The following is an 18,055-nucleotide window of genomic DNA, read 5'->3' as shown; positions in this document are numbered from 1 at the left end:
TCTGCTTAATAGGAAGCCACTCTGTCGCATGTTTTGACCCCAATAGCTTGTTAAGCTAGCCAGCGGCTAACCGTTAACTACCTCGCTGCATGAGGAGTTGAACCAGTCAGCAAAAAGTCCGACTTATTTTATTTACCTTCGCATTTGAGTCACGTTACCGTGCTACTTTGTCGTTAAAAATCACATAGCGGTTGATTCGTTTTAATAATGATGTTTGTGTGACAGTTATTTGAGCTGGATTGTCTCCTTATTAGCGCTCGGCTAGTTATATGCTGGCTGCATTAACGTGGCGCAGCCCATCTTTAAGCTCTTCTATCTATCGAACCGTGTCAGGTTTTCATCTGATTATGTAAGGAGCCCCTCGGTTACACCTGTAGATCCCGTGGGCAACTTTTCAAAAGCATCCTGGGGCGAATGCTCACAAATAAGCTAGTTATCCGAGGCCGTGTTCGCGTGCAGGATGGATAAATGTAAGTCCGCCGTGTATTGTTTTGTGTTATGAATTAAACGAAAGGGAAACGTTTGCTATCGAAACGATCCCGCAAGAGCATGAAACCGGTCGTTTACCCACTAACTAGTTCGCTATTTAATCTGCCCGTTTCGTGCTCTTTCGGAACATCTGCTTGTTTAGACATTTCTGAAACGAGTTGCTGCTTCATTGAATGGCTTTCCTCCACAGTCAGCAAATCCTCGTGTCCCGCCAACGTTTTTTTTTTTTTTAACTGTTGAGTGCTTGTGGAGGCAAATAAACAGCATCAGATGATGATTGCTGGACAGCAGCACCATTTTGAACTATAAGTCGCCGCTGAGCTACACACACGATGACAGGCTTTCTGTGCGATGCCTAATCGGTTAAGTTGCATTTAGCTGTTGCAGTGTCTTATTTATGTGTTCATGTCGGTATTGGCTTCGGACGCATTCCGCATAGGAAGTTGTGCGGCTCGATTAGGGGGAGTGGATGGCAGTTTTATTCCAAGATGGTGGACTGTATTTTGCACAGATCGGTTTCTGCGAGGCCTGCTTGCGTCGGTGTTTGTTTATATCTGGGTGACTGCGCGGCCCGAGGCGCGTGATGGCTCACCAAAGGATCCGCGAACCAAGTAATTCATTTGCTCATCGGATAGTGTCGGATGACACGGTTTGCTGAGAATAAGAGCTCGGTTTGCGGAGGGAAACGTTAGCAGCGCGGCTATATGTATATGGAGGGGGAGGGGGGTAAACGAGCGGATCAGCTCAGAAACGAGTCATTAACGTAGCGTCTTTTTCTCAGCGACACCCTTATTGTTATTAATATGGGGCGAGTACGTATGCCGTCCGTTGTAAACGTAGATTTGATGCGTTTTAGGGCATCGCGATGACCGTGCGTCAAGGCCAGCGCGTGGGGATCCGCCGACAGCGCGCGGGGATTTTCTGCTTCTTCATTGTATAACGAGTCATGCTGTGGTACCGCTCGCCATTTTTAATGATTACGGCTCGCTTGGCTGTTTTTTTTTTTTTTTTTTTTTTTTGGCCCGTGCACACCCGCGATCGCGGCGGTATCCCTCGAAAGGCCGTTGAACGCGCTAGCGATTTCTCACTCGTTGCGTTTCTGACGCTAATTTTTGCGCTGCGTTTCATCAAAGTTCTGCAGTGCACGTGTGGGGGCGTTTCTGATGCCGCTGTCCGGAGACCGTTCAAGACACGCACACAATCATCACACCACATATCACATCACAGGCCGAGGAATGCGCAAACGAAGCGCTGCGTGCCGCCGTGAAGCATGCAGGTTGGCCTGTTTTTAATCTCACTCATTCAGGCCTTTCAGTGAACGGCAGAACGTCTGGTTCACGTTGCATCTTCTTTTTTTCTAACCAAGAACCACCCACTTAAACAGGAAGAGAACCTGTTTTTGTTTTTACTTGCATTTTATGCCGTCTTACGTGCTGTTGCAAATGTCCTACTTTCCACTTCAGAAGTGGCCATGTTCAAGTGCTTTGTTGTCTGAAAGAATAGGAATCATGTGGGACGCCAGGCTCATGCTTGCCTAGTATGGGAGGGGAAATGTTGTTAAAGGCAAAATGTATTGCTTGTATCCAATGGATTTTGAATAAAACCGCAATAAATTGCATCTCATTCACTAATGGCCGTTTATACGTTACCTCCGATATCCTGATTCTGATCGTTTAAAGATCCTGGACCTTCAGGCAATGAAATGTGAATCTGAATATTCATCAGAAGGTTTATTTAAGAGAAATGTACATGCCTCTAATAGCAAGAGAAAGGATGTAGGTATCGTGGGGAAAATGAATAAAATTGTCAGTACAGTAGTAGTTTTCTCCTGTGCGGTGTTTGAAGAAACGCTTTCCAATTTCAGGTCTCAGAATTATCTATGTCCCAATCTGGGTTCGAGGGACAGTTTGTCCATTTTAACTGCTAAGAAACTTGTATTTATGTTGGAAAGTAATAATTACAAAGTCGATTAAAGTTTGATTAAAGAATGTGCTTTCGGTGTGTTTTTGCCTGGTTTTTAACTTTTGTACATGTGACTTGGATAATCTTGTTAAAAAAAAAATGGTTAGTATCAGTTATTTCAACATTTACAGACATTGCATATTTTCTCTTTTCTGATGGCGTGCCCCTAACTCACAAACTCAGGCTCAGAATAATTCTAGAGTTTATCACTTGTAACTATGACATGTGTGATATATGCTTTAGTAATGTCATCTTTACATAGTGTTTGTAGACTACCGTGGACTGTTGTGAACACTCATTTCAGAGGGCTTTATTAGGGCTTGAGAATCTTTGATGGTTATAGATGCAGATTTAGCTTTGTCACTTTTCCTCCGTGTTTCAGAATTGTATTATTATTTAAATCGCCATTTGAGGTTACAAAGTAATTGCTGTGAGTAGAGCTACGTTCTGAATTATCATGATTGTTTTTTGCTGAAAAATGCACCTGAGTGCATTTGTTTACCTGTTGCATAATGGATCTGTAAACCATAGTCAGAGTGAGATTACAAGAAATCTTACGGAGTGAAACCGGTTGACAAGGGAATTCCCCCTTTTTTTTCCTCAGCTGGGGACCCAGATGATCCTCCAAGAATTCCCCAGAATCCAGTCATCAATGGGAACGTGGCTATGGCGGATGGACACAACAACACAGAGGAGGACATGGAGGATGGTAAGAAAGGCATCGACACTTAGTACCGTGCGCGTTTTTAAGTTTGTGTAATTTTCGGCATATGTAAGCCGTTTTAACTTTTTTTAAAAAAAAAAAAATGCTTTTTAACAGACACAAGCTGGCGCTCAGAAGCCACTTTCCGCTTTGTGGTGGAGCGCTTTAGCAGGCTGAGTGAGTCTGTTCTCAGCCCACCCTGTTTCGTGAGAAATCTGCCCTGGAAGATCATGGTGATGCCCCGCTTTTACCCAGACAGACCTCACCAGAAGAGCGTTGGATTCTTCCTTCAGTGCAACGCTGAGTCAGACTCTACGTAAGCAATCGCTGCCATTACCTTTTCAGCTGTAGCGTTTTCAGTGATGACCTTGCATTAATGGACTCCTTTTCTGTGAAGTTAATACACTGGCTATTTCAAAATATTTAGCAGGTTTTTATTCTTCTAGGCGTTTTTAAAACCAAACCTAATTTGATTCATCCTTTGTTTGAAGGTCCTGGTCATGTCATGCTCAAGCCATGCTGAAAATAATCAACTACAAAGACGATGAGAAATCCTTTAGCCGCCGCATCAGTCACCTGTTCTTCCACAAGGAAAATGACTGGGGCTTTTCCAACTTCATGTCATGGAGTGTAAGTTTACATGTTTCGTATGAATGTCTCCGCTGTGCTCGGAGATGAACGGAGCTCATTAGCTGATGTTGGTTGATTTCAGGACGTGACTGATCCAGAACGGGGCTTTGTGGAGGATGATAAGGTCACTTTTGAGGTTTACGTTCAAGCTGATGCGCCTCACGGTGTGGCGTAAGTCATTTCTTAGTGTGGCATGTGTTTTCACTGATGAGCTTTTGCAAAGGTGGCTGATTTCACGGTTGTAATTGCAGCTGGGATTCAAAGAAGCACACTGGTTATGTGGGGTTGAAGAATCAAGGAGCCACGTGTTACATGAACAGCTTACTACAGACGCTCTTCTTCACAAACCAGCTTCGGCGGGTGAGAAATCTGCCTTTTGTTATCAGAATCCGAAGATGTATTGTGATTTTTCTATTTGCTGTATTCTTGCAGTATGTATCAATAAGCAGACGACTGTTTTGATGTGTACAGTTTAATGAATATTTAAAATACAATTCCTGTTCTGCCTATTGATTTTACTTGCTGTAAGTTCCAATGAAATATAACCTGTTTTCCAACTGCATCCCTCGCCTAGTCGAAATGGATGCATTTATGTTGAGATGCTGAGAGATGTAAAGAAGTTTGTATTCAGGCAATATTTTGAATTTTACATTGGTAATGTTTCTTATTAGACATCTTTTTTTGGGGATCCACTTCATGCTGGAAAGAATGTAAAATAAGAGAAAATGTGGATAATCATAAGTCATATCAAATCGTGTCGGTGTGTCCCCCGTCCTGGCAGAGCACAGGCTGTAGCTTTCACTACTTGTTTGGATTTTTTTTTATATATATAGGAACATTAAAAGAAATACTATCATGTTCCATTAAACAATTCAAAAATTCAGGGTCAGTGTGTCAGGGTCACCAAATTTGCAGTTATTTGATCAATCAGTAAATTATACAGCAAAAACTACTTTTTAATGTTTTCTATTTTAATTATATATTTGTTTTCCATAGTTATTCTGGTAAAATGGCATTATGCTCATTTGGTTCTCAATATGCATGTTGTTGAAAACCGTTGTCTTTGTGAAACATCTTCAGAGTCTTTTAATGAATGTTCAAAAGAACAGCTTGTATTTTAAAATGTATGCATTAAAACAATTTTTTACTGTCACTTTTGATATAATGTGCCTTTGCTTAACAGTAGTAATTTTTCTTTGTAAAAAGGCTTGTCTCATAGTTTGAATGGTAGTATGTGCAAAATGTATTTTTTGTGACGTTAGTCTACTTTTCAAGGTGACCATGTAAGCTGTAGGTGAATAGTTGAGTCTTTTGTAATATGGGTTTTATTGCATATTATTTTATAATATTAGTTAAAAAAAAAAAGTAAAGGTTGATGCTGTGCATTTGTCAGAAAACCTGCTTTATTTTTGCTTTCTAGGCGGTTTATATGATGCCTACTGAGGGAGATGATTCCTCTAAAAGCGTTCCCCTGGCCCTACAGAGGGTGTTCTATGAGCTTCAACACAGTGATAAGCCTGTTGGGACAAAGAAGCTGACTAAGTCTTTTGGGTAGGTTTTGTTTTGAATGTTCAGTTTACAAGCACTATGAATCAGGCGCTGACACATGACACGTCTGCTAGTTGACATTCTTGTGCGAGATGTGAAGTGTATCGTGTTGTTCCTTCTCATTGAATGTTTTGTGTAGTTGTTGATGTTCGTGTTAAATTTTCTGAATTGTAAATCCATTTAATTCCAGATTTTTTTTTCCCCAGTTAAGTTTGCTGTTTCTGTGTTTCTAATTACTCTAGCCATGATGCAATAAAGGCCTTTCAGATTTTTGGCTTGACCTTGAGTGCCTTGCCTTGGTCATGAACTTTTAGTTGGCTTATTCATTGTATTTCTTGTAAAATCCAAAATTAAACAAGCTACACAATTTTTATTTCTTGATTATAGAAATGCTCTCAGTTCTCTATAACATTGTAAACCATTAATAATTTAGTCAAGGGGCATTTGGCCTAGATATTATGCTGGCAGATTAGAGAGTTATTTGTTGTTGTTGGATTTTTTTTTTTAGTGTGTGAATGCCATTGTATAAATATTCATAGTCATGTGACTGTTTGTTTGCCTTTTTCTATACATATGTTTATTTTTTTTTTAAATGTGTCTTTCTGTAGATGGGAGACTCTAGACAGTTTCATGCAGCATGATGTACAGGAACTGTGCCGAGTGGTGAGTAGCCTGATCTCCATGGATCCCCTAGGAGCCTTCTCTTTTAACTCATTGATCAGATGAGGGATTAGTCCTGTTAAAATTAGATGAACATGATTTGAGTTCAACCACTGTGATGATTATTATTATTAATATTTTTTTTCTTCCATTTTTAGCTGTTGGACAATGTGGAAAACAAGATGAAAGGAACTTGTGTGGAGGGCACAATCCCGAAGCTCTTCCGAGGAAAGATGGTGGTAAGTCACCCGGGCTCTTTCTGTGGTTTCGTTCTACATCTTATTCATTTACTCAGCCTCACCACATTTGGGTGTTTTCTCCATTTCAGTCCTACATCCAGTGTAAGCATGTGGACTATCGGTCAGAAAGAATAGAGGATTACTACGACATCCAACTCAGCATAAAAGGAAAGAAAAACAGTAAGTGTGGCTTTCTCTGATCTTCTGTCTTGCTGTCCTCCCTTTTTTTACTGGAAGGCCTGTATTCTAGTGTGGTCTGTAAGTAAAAAAATAAACAAAAAGTAAATGTGTATATATTTGCAGACATCTTGCAATGAAGTTCCAGGACAAAATCTACAAACTCAATTCAGCCTGTTTTTCATGCTATTTTATAATGTTGTGTAGGACTGTACTTGTGTTGAGGTTACTAATGTACCTTCTCTGCCCTGCAGTCTTTGAGTCATTCAAGGATTATGTGGCAGTGGAGCAGCTTGATGGGGATAACAAATATGATGCGGGGGAGCATGGCCTACAGGTGAGGGGTTTGCACGCTAACAACCCTAAAAGTGCACTTATTTTTACCTTAATCAAGCTGTGAAGGACACAAGTTAGGGTTTCAAGTTTGTGTTTTAATGTGCAAATTTGCAGTGTTTACAAATATATTAAGCAGCTATTAAAAGTGGTATGTAATTTGTGCGGTGATGGATAATTGACAATGGAAACAGACATACTTTGTTAATCTTGCTGATGTTAACTCCATACAATAATTTAAAACATCTTGTGCCTCATATTGTCTATCTGTGATACATATTTTAATTCACTGTAGTGAAATTGACTTAATTTATGATTTTATTTGTCTTTTAGGAAGCAGAGAAGGGTGTAAAGTTCCTGACCTTCCCTCCTATTCTGCACCTGCAGCTCATGAGGTTCATGTACGACCCTCAGACTGACCAAAATATTAAGATAAACGACAGGTAAATGATTCCCCCCCCCAGTGTATTGTACATGTGAAAATATTCTAAACTATGTAATATCTGCTGTTTTTACACTAGAAATGTCACTGTAAATGAGTTTGTGAGGTAATGAGTCACACTGATACTTCTTTTGAAGTAAATTCTGTGATGACAGAAACGAGCATTGTGATTTATGGGTGGTCTGGATAAATGCGTGCCATGCAGAGAAGGGAGATTGCTCTCTTAAAATATCTTTGAGAGTGACTCATCTAAATGATGTTTGTCGACTGAACACTTGCTTGAATATGGACTGGAGGGTGCATTTTAAGATACACTCTGTCCTATAATCTTTCTGGCATAATCTCTTGCTCCCTTTCACTCGTGATATTAGAGAAATGGAGGCTGAGCCTGATATTTGATGTTGTGCCCCACAGGTTTGAATTCCCAGAGCAGTTACCTCTGGATGAGTTTCTGCAGAAACCAGATGTTAAAGACCCAGCCAACTACATTCTCCATGCCGTGTTGGTGCACAGCGGAGACAACCACGGGGGCCACTACGTCGTCTACCTTAATCCTAAAGGAGACGGCAAAGTGAGTGTCACCGCACCAATAGTGAGAACCTTTCATTTCAGGGGTCCCTATTTCTTTTTTTCTTTTTCTTTTTTTTTTTTGCTGATGTTAACGGGTTGGTTTTGTGGGTGGCTTGTGGTTGCATGTAATGTTTTGTCAATATTGTTAAAGTAAAACCTTAAAACATTAGAGGGCTCCAGATTGAAGACTTTGGTGTTTTTTGCATATTAAGCATAAATTATATCAAGCAGTAACTCTTTTCCTTGGAAATCTTAAGCAGTGTTTCCTAAGCGCTAAATCGGCATGTTAGAATGATTTCTGAATGTTCATGTGACACAGTAGGCCAGAGTAATGGATGCTTTACCATCACAAGAAGTAATGTAGATTTTAAAATGATACCAATCACCATATTACTTAACTTTTATCCAACATTCATATCACTTGAAATCCTTCTCAAATCGTGTATTGAATGCATTAGTTTCGGTCTGACCGCTCGGATCAAATTTTGCTTTGTCACTTTCTCACGCCACATAAACCGTAAACACATCAGACGTTGTTTGTAGAAAACATGCTGAATGTCTTTTTAGAAACAAGGTTGTGTTATGAAGTGCAAGTCAAGCATAAACTGTCTGAACAGATACCATACACAGAAAGGAATCGGATTTAAATGATTGATTGCCCAGACTAAGAAGTCTAAAACATTTCGTAGGACACTGTTTGAATTTTTACAATATTACACTACGCCAAAAATGCTTCCCAATCCGTTGACGGTGCCACCAGTTTTCATATTAATCTGGAGCCCTGCATTTTATTTGTTTTTAGTACTTGTAGTGTTTAGTCTGGTGTCAAACATTATTTTGACTTATTTTGATCTTCTGTTAAGTGTTTTATGAAATTCATTCCCACATGCCTTTACTATTTCTTCCAGATGTAATATTTGTTTGTTGCTCTTGCAGTGGTGTAAGTTCGATGATGACGTCGTTTCACGGTGCACTAAAGAAGAGGCCATTGAACACAATTATGGTGGTCACGATGACGACTTATCAGTGCGTCACTGCACCAATGCTTACATGTTGGTGTACATCAGAGAATCCAAGCTCAGTGAGTGACATTAGATGCAAACCTATGCACCTGCTGTGACAGTCTTTTGTGATGGTTTTTTAACTAATTCCACCTCATGAAAACCACCCTATTTTTAAGTTGCTGATCCCATATGGCTTTCGTTTTGTCCATCTGTGCTCATAAGTGCCGTTGTCATGTCCAGGTGAGGTCTTGCAGCCGGTTACAGACATGGATATCCCTCAGCAGCTGGTGGAGAGGCTGCAGGAGGAGAAGAGGGTGGAAGCCCAGAAGAGAAAAGAGAGGCAGGAGGCTCACCTTTACATGCAAGTACAGGTACGCCTCATTAAATCAGTCACCCTGGTTTATTCAAATGTCCAGTCTAAAAGAAAGATGTATTGGTCCACTTGGTGTGGCAGGTAAAATGGATCATTTCAGGTCTTGTTTGCAAAGACTTTGTTTAGATCCTGAGAGTAGGCTGTTATATAATTCTATTCTACTTTGTGTTTCTGTTTAACAAATACTAGCTCTTTGTTCCTGTAGATGGTGACAGAAGATCAGTTCTGTGGGCATCAGGGCAACGATATGTATGATGAAGAGAAAGTAAAATACACAGTGTTCAAAGTTCTCAAGAGCTCCACTCTGGCTGAGTTCGTTCAGAACCTCTCACAGACCATGGTGAGGCTTCACTTGACGCAATTTCTGTTGATGAATCTGATTGAGTGCTTTTTTTTTTTTTTTTTTTGTCAATGACTAAATTTGTAAATAAATCTGGCAAAATAAAGTGCCTTTCCAAATTGTCATATAATAAATACTTGTACTATGCAACAGTAGATTTCTTGTTCAGCTAATTTTCAATTAGCAACAAACGTTTATTATTCCATTTTTGTTTTGAGGAACTCTGCAAACTTACCTTTTCAGAATCATCCCTTTCAATGCCGTTGAATGTTTGGATTTCTTTCATGGTGACAGTCAACCAGCTGTGAAAAAAATGAGCTTTTAACATCACAGCAAAAAGTTAATCCTGCTACAGTAACCACATCATTTATTAATGCTGAAATGCATTCTGGGAGCTTGCAAATCCTTTAACCAGCAGTATTGTATTGCCTGAAATAGTTTCTTCTGACAACTCTTTAAGGCTAGTCAGGAGTTGTATTGTTCTAGCTTGTCAATTTAGGCATCAGAACGTTGTTCTGTATACAGCTTGCTTTTCAGAAATTTGGATCAGTAAGATTTGTTCTGAAACACTGTGAAGCAAGCTTGTTAGGCTGTTTTACATTTTCATTTGCAAGTGTTTCTGCTTAGTTAAAATTTAGTCGGATTAGTTGCATTTATTTCCTGGTGTGTCCATAAAGAGTCTCTGATTGTTTCTCCTTCAGGGTTTCCCACAGGACCAGATGAGACTGTGGCCAATGCAGGCCAGAAGCAACGGCACTAAACGGCCAGCCATGTTGGATTATGAAGCTGATTGCAACAAGTCTGTAAGTCTGCTCTTGCCCGTTTTTTAAAACGTGTATATTTTAAGTCATTTTTGTTTCCTATGTTGCTTTATATGTGAGAGATAAAGCTGCTCATTTCATTGTCACAAACAGATGATCGACTTGAGTGATAACGAGAACCCATGGACAATATTTCTGGAAACTGTAGATCCAGAAATGGCCGCCAGTGGTGCAACGTTACCCAAGTTCGACAAAGACCGTGAGTTTCATTGTGTACATTTACAGAACCATTTTAGCCAATTGATATTTTGTTTCAACTGTTTATTCTTCCTGAAGAGCAAAAATTGTCTACAAAACATTTCCAGTTCTGATTGCATCGATCTTCAAACATATTGTTTTGTTTTCCAGATGATGTTATGTTGTTCTTGAAGATGTATGATCCAAAAACCAGAAGCTTAAATTATTGTGGACATATCTACACACCTATATCCTGTAAAATACGTGAGTATTTAACACTGTCTACTAGAATTGTTCTCATGAAGTTTTTGTCAAGATCTAATTAAACCGATGTCGATCCTTTTTGATGCTTAATTTGTTCTAATTCTGACTCCAACAGGAGGCTTGCTGCCCGTTATGTGTGAAAGAGCAGGGTTTCAGCAGGGAACTAGCCTTATCCTCTATGAGGTAAGACGTGCTTTAAACACAAATCCTAATGATGCATTTGTCATGTCGTTTTGTATAGAAGTTATTAGTAGAGACTCATGAAATACATGTAATAAACCAGACATTTGGCTCAAGAAATGTATAAAATAAAAACATTTTGAATAAAATAAGTTTGTCTGCTGTAAGCCAATTCAACCATTAGAGCTTCTGCCAAAATGGATCAACAATTTTTTTTTTTATTGATGTCACCTCGTACTTCAGCTTCTCATCAAATCTTCTGACCAATCTCTACAATCTGAAGCGCCCACCCCATACACTATAAATACACGGCATATCGCACAGTCTGATCTGGACTTTTTGGCATATATTAAACGCTTCTAAAGAGCACAGCCTAATCATGATTATGATAACTTTTTGGTTTTAATCAGAATATTTTAAAAAGGCTGCTCGATATCCGCTTAGAATAACACTGAATGTTTGAAAGTAGAACAGGGTACCATTAAGGGTTATAATGGCAATAGCATTGGTTTTAATACTGGTATTTGATGTACTCTACGAGTGATATAGATGTAATATGGCAGATGCTAGTAGAACGGCCAAAAAAAACAACAGTAATTCCTATATGTAATGATTTAATGGAAACTTAATGGAATTTCTGTGACTGTTGTTTTTGATACATTGATATTATTATAGCTTGAATTTGCAAACTTAAAATCACAAATCAAATCGCTATATTTGTCCAACAAAACCCACAAGTAGATATTTTTCCCAAAACGCACAGCCCTAGTTGGTTTTACTTTGTACATCCATAATGGTTAGTGTGAATATGTTCTGTCAGCTTTATATTGGAACATATTGCTAAAACATGATTCTGCGTTCTGTTACAGGAAGTTAAACCGAATTTAACAGAGCGAATACAAGACTATGATGTCTCCCTGGACAAGGCTCTGGATGAGCTGATGGATGGAGACATAATTGTGTTCCAGAAGTAAGTATTCGTTGTCATAATCCCCAAGTCATTTTACGCCGCTTAACAGTGCCTTGAAATTGATTGTTCTTTTGTTGCATTGCCACCAGGGATGATCCTGAAAATGAAACCAGTGAGCTGCCTACTGCAAAAGACTACTTCAGAGACTTGTACCACCGTGTAGATGTCATCTTCTGTGACAAGACCATTCACAATGACCCAGGCTTTGTTGTGACACTGTCAAACCGAATGAACTACTTCCAGGTTAGTTTTTGCAGAAATAGATCAGAAAGGTCCAGTAACATGAAAAGGTAATAATCTCATGATTTGTGATTTTTTTTTTTTTTTCAGGTGGCAAAGACTGTTGCGCAGAGGTTAAATACTGACCCCATGCTCCTACAGTTCTTCAAGTCACAGGGGTGCGTGTTTTTTTTTTTGTTTTTTTTCTCTCTCTCTCTCTTTCCCCCTCCCCATTTCTTTATCCACAAACCTTCATGTTGATTGTTCTTCATTTCAGGTACAGAGACGGCCCTGGCAACCCACTCAGGCACAACTATGAAGGCACTCTCAGAGACCTGCTGCAGTTTTTCAAGCCCCGGCAGCCTAAGAAGCTCTACTACCAGCAGGTGAGAGGTCTTATCTTCCACTTGGCTCTCTTCTTAGGGAATATGAGATCTTCTAAGCCGCTACGTTCCGGGCATCTGATTTATTCATGGTTTCGCTTCCCCACAGCTCAAGATGAAGATCACAGACTTTGAGAACAGGAGGAGTTTCAAAGCCATTTGGCTCAACAGTATGTTTCGAGAGGAGGTAAGAACCTGCTGCATGATTCCACACTGAATGTATTGTCATGCCAGCCAGCTCTTCTCATTTGCAATAATGTATGTTTCCATGATGTTCTGCGCATGTCATTGAATATTTTCTTTCCTCTTCCTCATGGTAGGAGATCACACTATACCCCGACAAGCATGGCTGTGTTCGGGACCTTTTGGAGGAATGTAAAAAGGCAGTGGAGCTGTCCGACAAAGGCTCGGAGAAGCTGAGGTTTGTGTGTTGTCAATTCGGTGCACTTCTTTATAAATCATGGATTTCTGTTTCAAGTATAAGTTATTGTCTGCTCGGAGAGCTCTTTAAGGGACTTTCCATGAATGCAGTAAAAAAAGGGTTGTGAGGTTTTACTAGTTTTTGCCTTTAACAAATGAGATCTTTTTAACCATTGCTTTGTTCTATTCAGTGTGAGATAATCAGTGATTTTAAGATTTTTTTTTTTTTTTGTGTAAGATTTCTGTAGTTATTTAAAATGAGGCATAAATTAAGAAACTTTTTTTTTTTTTTTTTTTACAGTGAAGCAGGATTGTGAAATGTAGTTTACACTTTAAAATCTATTATTTTTAATTTAGCTTTTCCTTTTTGATGGCAAAATCTTTGTCATCATCTTACAGAAAATATTTTAATATGCTGTCATGTTGCGCAAACGTTTTTTTAATTCAATGTTGTATTTATTTTTTTGTGAAGAGTTTTTTTATTATTTGAATAGGTTAATTGAATGTATAAAATGTTATTGTCATTTACTGGGTAAATAACAAACTAATTAGGCTAATATTTATTTACCTAACAAAAATGGCCCCCTATGCCTTACATGCTTGCTGGCATTGAGTTACTTTCTGACTTTTTTTTTTTTTCCCTCTGACTTTTATTCATAGACAATTATAGCATTAGAAATAAACAACTAATGCTACTAAAGAGCTTATGCATATTGGAGAACTAACCAATTCTCAAAGCTAAAAAAATGTTCATAAAATTTTTAAATAAATATGCTAAGCACAGCATCTAGTAAAAAAAAGTTTAAATCTACATTAAAATAACATTCTGCAGAAACACGCTCTGACTTTGACCACAGTCTCCTCTTATTGTGTGATTTCTTTATCCTGCAAAAGGCAGTAATGAAAAGTCGCTGTATCCCTTTACAGTTCTTACACTTATAAAATATGTGAATATGTAAAAATAAAGAATTCTTACGTTGTGGGCCGCTTGGATAATCTACTTCTCCTGCAGCGTTTCATTCCGTTTCCTCCACTATTTTTAGATGCGTTTTATCCATAGAAATGAGTTATTCAGTGCTGTAATTTACATTATTTATTTTAGTCATAAATCTCATTACGTTTATAGTTAAACTTAACATGCCTAATGTTCTTAAAAAGAGTTGTTAGGTAACAGACTGGAGGTGATATCAGCCAGTCATGCATTAGTAACTCATTGATGCTGCCGCAATCCATTATATGAGTCACTCTGACCATGTTTCTGACCCCTTTCACTGGTCACTGCTAATATTAACGCTGTCCTTTTTTGCCCTCTCCGTAGGCTGTTAGAAATTGTCAGCTACAAAATTATTGGGGTTCACCAGGAAGATGAATTGCTAGAATGTTTATCTCCAGCAGCCAGTCGAACATTCAGAATAGAGGTAAGGAAGCGCTGATGCACGCCAGCGCTCAGAGCTCATCATTCACTGATGCACAAACAAAGGATCCGGTGCCTTGTAAAACCTCTTAAAACCATTCGGCTTTTGAGACGCCACTTTTCTTTGCGGATGCTGTTCCCCTTGAAACGAGTTCCGTTTCTTTCATGGCAGGAAATCCCTCTCGACCAGGTGGACCTGGACAAGGAGAATGAAATGCTGATTCCAGTTGCACATTTCCACAAGGAAGTCTTCGGGACGTTCGGAATTCCCTTTTTGCTGAAGATCCGTCAGGTGCGTTAGCGGAGTGCATGTGTAGGCGGGCAGCTGCTGCTTTCTTTTGCCGTGTAGGTGGATGGCTGTCGTTTGTTCGGGCTGTATGCGTCGCGTCCGTTTTAATGTGTGCGTTTACTGTGGCAGGGGGAACCTTTCAGAGAAGTGATGAAGAGAATTCAGAGCATGCTTGACATTCAGGAGAAAGAGTTTGAGAAGGTAAGAAGCTTTGTGTCGAATGTGATCACAATGTACAGGTGTTTTTTTGTCATGGCATGTAATTCTTGTTGGTTCCACAATGTGGCATTGTCTTACAAATAACCATAGGGGCGTATCAATCATAAACTACCTTGGACTTTGACATGGCTTAACCATTTCCTGCTTGGCAAGTGCATAGTTGCTTTATGGATCCTAAATATATCCAAACTACTTTTAATGATTGATAAAAATAATTTTTGAGGACGTCCTTGTCATAAATTTCATCTCATACTAGAGTTTTGTTTTGGGTTTTTTTTTTTTTTTACTCCTAAAAGTTGCATAAATTTGTGAATTGTATATAAATACAGGATAATATTTCTTTACAAAAATACATTTATGCAATGAAAATATTGCAGTTCTTTGACTGTTTAATGCCTGAATTATAAATGCCTACCACCCACGATGATTATTATTGTAGTATATAATACATTTTTTATTCACTTCATGTAAGCTATTATTGAAAACCAAAAATGCTTTGTAGTTATTTTATTAATTTTGTAATAATGTTTTAATGTAACTCAATGTTAATGAAGCTGAATTTTAAAAATTTGTCATTTTATATAGTGCTTTTAACAACACAGATTGTATTAAAGCACTAAACGGTATCAAATAGGGTAATAGAATGATAGGGATGTGTAATGATGAGATTAAACAATGTTATTAATAAAAACGGGCCAGTAAAATAACTACTTTCTTCCCATATGTATTTCAGTATTTTCCGACCTCTGAGGGACAACCCATATAATTCACTTTTGGTTGAAATCGTGCAAATGGCCTTAAGCTATTACCTAAATGAGCTGAAAAGATTTGGTCAGATGAGTTTCGGTGTCACCTGATCCTTTAGAAATCATTCTAATATGCTGATTTGCTGCTCAAGTAACATTTCTCATTATTATAATGTTAAAAAGTTTTGCTGCGTATATTTTTGGGGAATCAATGATACGACTCAAACGCTTGTATAAGAAAAACAATTATTTTATTCATGCATGAAAGTAAGGACATTTAAAATTATTTACATTTTAATAAATGCATTAACAAATGTCATTTTAATATTTGATAAATGCTGTTCATTTAAGTGTTGTTTATTTAAAAAATCCTGAGAGAAAGTGTCACCCTTTCCACACAATATGAAGCAACAATTATTAACATTGATGGTGGAGGTTTCTTGAGTTAGATTTTTAAAAAGGTCATGTAGCACTGAAACCTGGAGTGATGAAGAAAATTTTGCTTTGCATAACATTTTCTAATATGTAATTTTTTTATTTTTTATTTTGATGATGAGCAAGATTTATTTCAGAATTATTAATTCTAACGTTCCCAAACTTTCATTATTACTTTAAGAAGAATGCTATATACCATACTCTATACTATAAACAAGATTAAACCCGTTTTTTGTTTTTTCGTTTAGTTCAAGTTTGCAATAGTGATGATGGGCCGGCATCAGTACATCAACGAGGAAGACTACGAGGTGAATCTGAAAGACTTCGAGCCACAGCCAGGTACGTCGCGCTCCTTTCGACTTCTGTCGTCTCGATCATCAGACATTCGTTTACCTTTGTGCCAACCTGAGCGTACTCTGTCCTTTCTCAGGGAACATGTCGCACCCGAGGCCTTGGTTAGGGCTCGACCACTTCAACAAAGCTCCAAAGAGAGGTCGCTACACGTATCTGGAAAAAGCGATCAAGATTCACAACTGACAAGCCCCCACTCTAACCGACCATACTAAAGACTTTAACCAAACCTCTTGTGTGCACCACTTTTAACACCTGCTGTCTGGGTACACAGGCACCATGTATGAAGTCTTCAGCGAATGGAGTGACTGCTGATGCTCCTGTTTTCCTTTTTGAGGCTGTTCGATTTGGCTTCTCTAACTATTGACTGCCTATTTGTCTGGAAGAATGAATTGGATTTTAACAAGAAAGGGGGAACAGTATGTCCTAGACTTTTGTTTTGATTTTTATTTTTTGTTGTTGGTTTTTTTTTTTGTTTTTTTCTTTTTAAGTTCGTTTTTAAAAAAAAAAAAATGTTACGGCAAGAAAGCTGCTGCATTGTGAGGTGGAGGCGATGGGAAGAGGAGTTTTGTCATTTGCAGATGATTGAAAGGATTCCTCCATCCTTCAAGAAAACAAAACAAAAAAACTAAAAAAAAAAAAAAAAACACCGCAAATGGCTGAGGCTTTTGCTAGTTGCCCTGACATGGTTGTCTATTTTCTGGTCCCTTAGTGCAACTAGTCAATTTTCATGTTTACACGATTCTTCTTTCTCACTTAGTTTGGTTGGAGAAATTCAGTTTGTCTTCTCTGGATATCCTGTATAATAAAGAGCCACAGCATCCATTTTAAAATAAATAAAAATGAAATAAATTGTCTGTACTTCATCTTGCACGTTGGCACTTAATATCCAAGGTTTTACATTTCTCAGCACCGTTAAATGTAATCTTGGTTGGAGTTTGATTTGCATATCCTTTTGGGTTTCTGCTCCCCTCCCCCTGTCCCTCCCTCCCTCCCCATAAAGTTTTTTGGTTGTTGTTGTTTCCCCCCGTTCTTTAGCTCCTCTGTCACCGGCTGTGGGATTATTCTGACGGGGAGGGAGGGTCGCTTGCTGACGGCTCCAGATTGGTTGTACTGTTTGTTGGCACGAGGTTGCAGACGCATAGAAGACTGGTTTGGGACTTAGAGAAACCAGCATTAATGAACCAATACCATTTTTTTTTTCTTTAAGCACAGAAGGAATGCTCCCTAGTGCATAGTTGGCTTTGTAAAAACAATTAAAATTGTATATTTAAAGAATGAACATGTAAAATTAAAAACACCGATTTGTTGGGTACAGATCAATTCAGATGTTCATATTCATTGTGTGTAGTTTTATTTTGGATCCTGACAGTTTCATTTGGTCTTTTTTTTTTTTTTTTTTTTTTTTTTTTTTTCTCAACTAATTGCAACAGTTTGTCTCGTTTAAGTGCAGTACAAAGAAAACCTGCAGATCACATCTTTCTTTTTCAAATTTTTTTTTTCTCTCCAGTCTAATTCCTCCGTGTAGCAGCAGTGTACGACAACTCTTCCTGTATATTGCCTTTTTGCTGGAAAATGTATGTTGAATAAAATTTTCTATAAAAGCTACAGCCATGACCGTCGTAGAATTGACTTGATGCGGTGCTCGGAGTGTCGTGCTGTGATCGGGTTACGAAAGATGTGGGTTTCGTTGAGTA

The 18,055-nt window shown here is 38.4% G+C and overlaps 1 protein-coding gene across 4 annotated transcripts in view; it reads left to right on the top strand.

Annotated features, from left to right (window-relative positions):
* The window catches only part of usp7 (ubiquitin specific peptidase 7 (herpes virus-associated)), a 17,706-nt gene extending 487 nt beyond the window's left edge, over window positions 1–17,219 (top strand). Inside the window, exons 1-31 of one of the 4 annotated variants that reach the window (XM_043232209.1) lie at window positions 833–851; window positions 3,056–3,160; window positions 3,272–3,470; window positions 3,646–3,784; window positions 3,867–3,955; window positions 4,036–4,144; window positions 5,205–5,335; window positions 5,941–5,995; window positions 6,151–6,231; window positions 6,321–6,411; window positions 6,663–6,745; window positions 7,075–7,184; window positions 7,598–7,775; window positions 8,690–8,834; window positions 8,998–9,128; window positions 9,336–9,470; window positions 10,172–10,273; window positions 10,385–10,490; window positions 10,640–10,732; window positions 10,848–10,915; window positions 11,782–11,882; window positions 11,972–12,125; window positions 12,213–12,280; window positions 12,379–12,487; window positions 12,594–12,671; window positions 12,805–12,905; window positions 14,223–14,322; window positions 14,491–14,610; window positions 14,737–14,808; window positions 16,256–16,346; window positions 16,438–17,219. In XM_043232209.1, the coding sequence (XP_043088144.1) occupies window positions 3,118–3,160; window positions 3,272–3,470; window positions 3,646–3,784; window positions 3,867–3,955; window positions 4,036–4,144; window positions 5,205–5,335; window positions 5,941–5,995; window positions 6,151–6,231; window positions 6,321–6,411; window positions 6,663–6,745; window positions 7,075–7,184; window positions 7,598–7,775; window positions 8,690–8,834; window positions 8,998–9,128; window positions 9,336–9,470; window positions 10,172–10,273; window positions 10,385–10,490; window positions 10,640–10,732; window positions 10,848–10,915; window positions 11,782–11,882; window positions 11,972–12,125; window positions 12,213–12,280; window positions 12,379–12,487; window positions 12,594–12,671; window positions 12,805–12,905; window positions 14,223–14,322; window positions 14,491–14,610; window positions 14,737–14,808; window positions 16,256–16,346; window positions 16,438–16,544 (3,189 nt within the window). In that variant the 5' untranslated portion in view covers window positions 833–851; window positions 3,056–3,117 and the 3' untranslated portion in view covers window positions 16,545–17,219. Of the gene's footprint in view, window positions 1–832; window positions 852–949; window positions 1,101–3,055; window positions 3,161–3,271; window positions 3,471–3,645; window positions 3,785–3,866; window positions 3,956–4,035; window positions 4,145–5,204; window positions 5,336–5,940; window positions 5,996–6,150; window positions 6,232–6,320; window positions 6,412–6,662; window positions 6,746–7,074; window positions 7,185–7,597; window positions 7,776–8,689; window positions 8,835–8,997; window positions 9,129–9,335; window positions 9,471–10,171; window positions 10,274–10,384; window positions 10,491–10,639; window positions 10,733–10,847; window positions 10,916–11,781; window positions 11,883–11,971; window positions 12,126–12,212; window positions 12,281–12,378; window positions 12,488–12,593; window positions 12,672–12,804; window positions 12,906–14,222; window positions 14,323–14,490; window positions 14,611–14,736; window positions 14,809–16,255; window positions 16,347–16,437 lie in introns of those variants that run through there. The other 3 variants (XM_043232203.1, XM_043232217.1, XM_043232192.1) reach the window with 3 other exon arrangements.
* The last annotated feature ends 836 nt before the right edge of the window (window positions 17,220–18,055 follow it).

Source organism: Puntigrus tetrazona, chromosome 3 (genome assembly GCF_018831695.1).
Source record: "Puntigrus tetrazona isolate hp1 chromosome 3, ASM1883169v1, whole genome shotgun sequence".
NCBI classification, from domain to species: Eukaryota; Metazoa; Chordata; class Actinopteri; order Cypriniformes; family Cyprinidae; genus Puntigrus; species Puntigrus tetrazona.
This window is presented reverse-complemented; position numbering and strand designations above follow the sequence as displayed.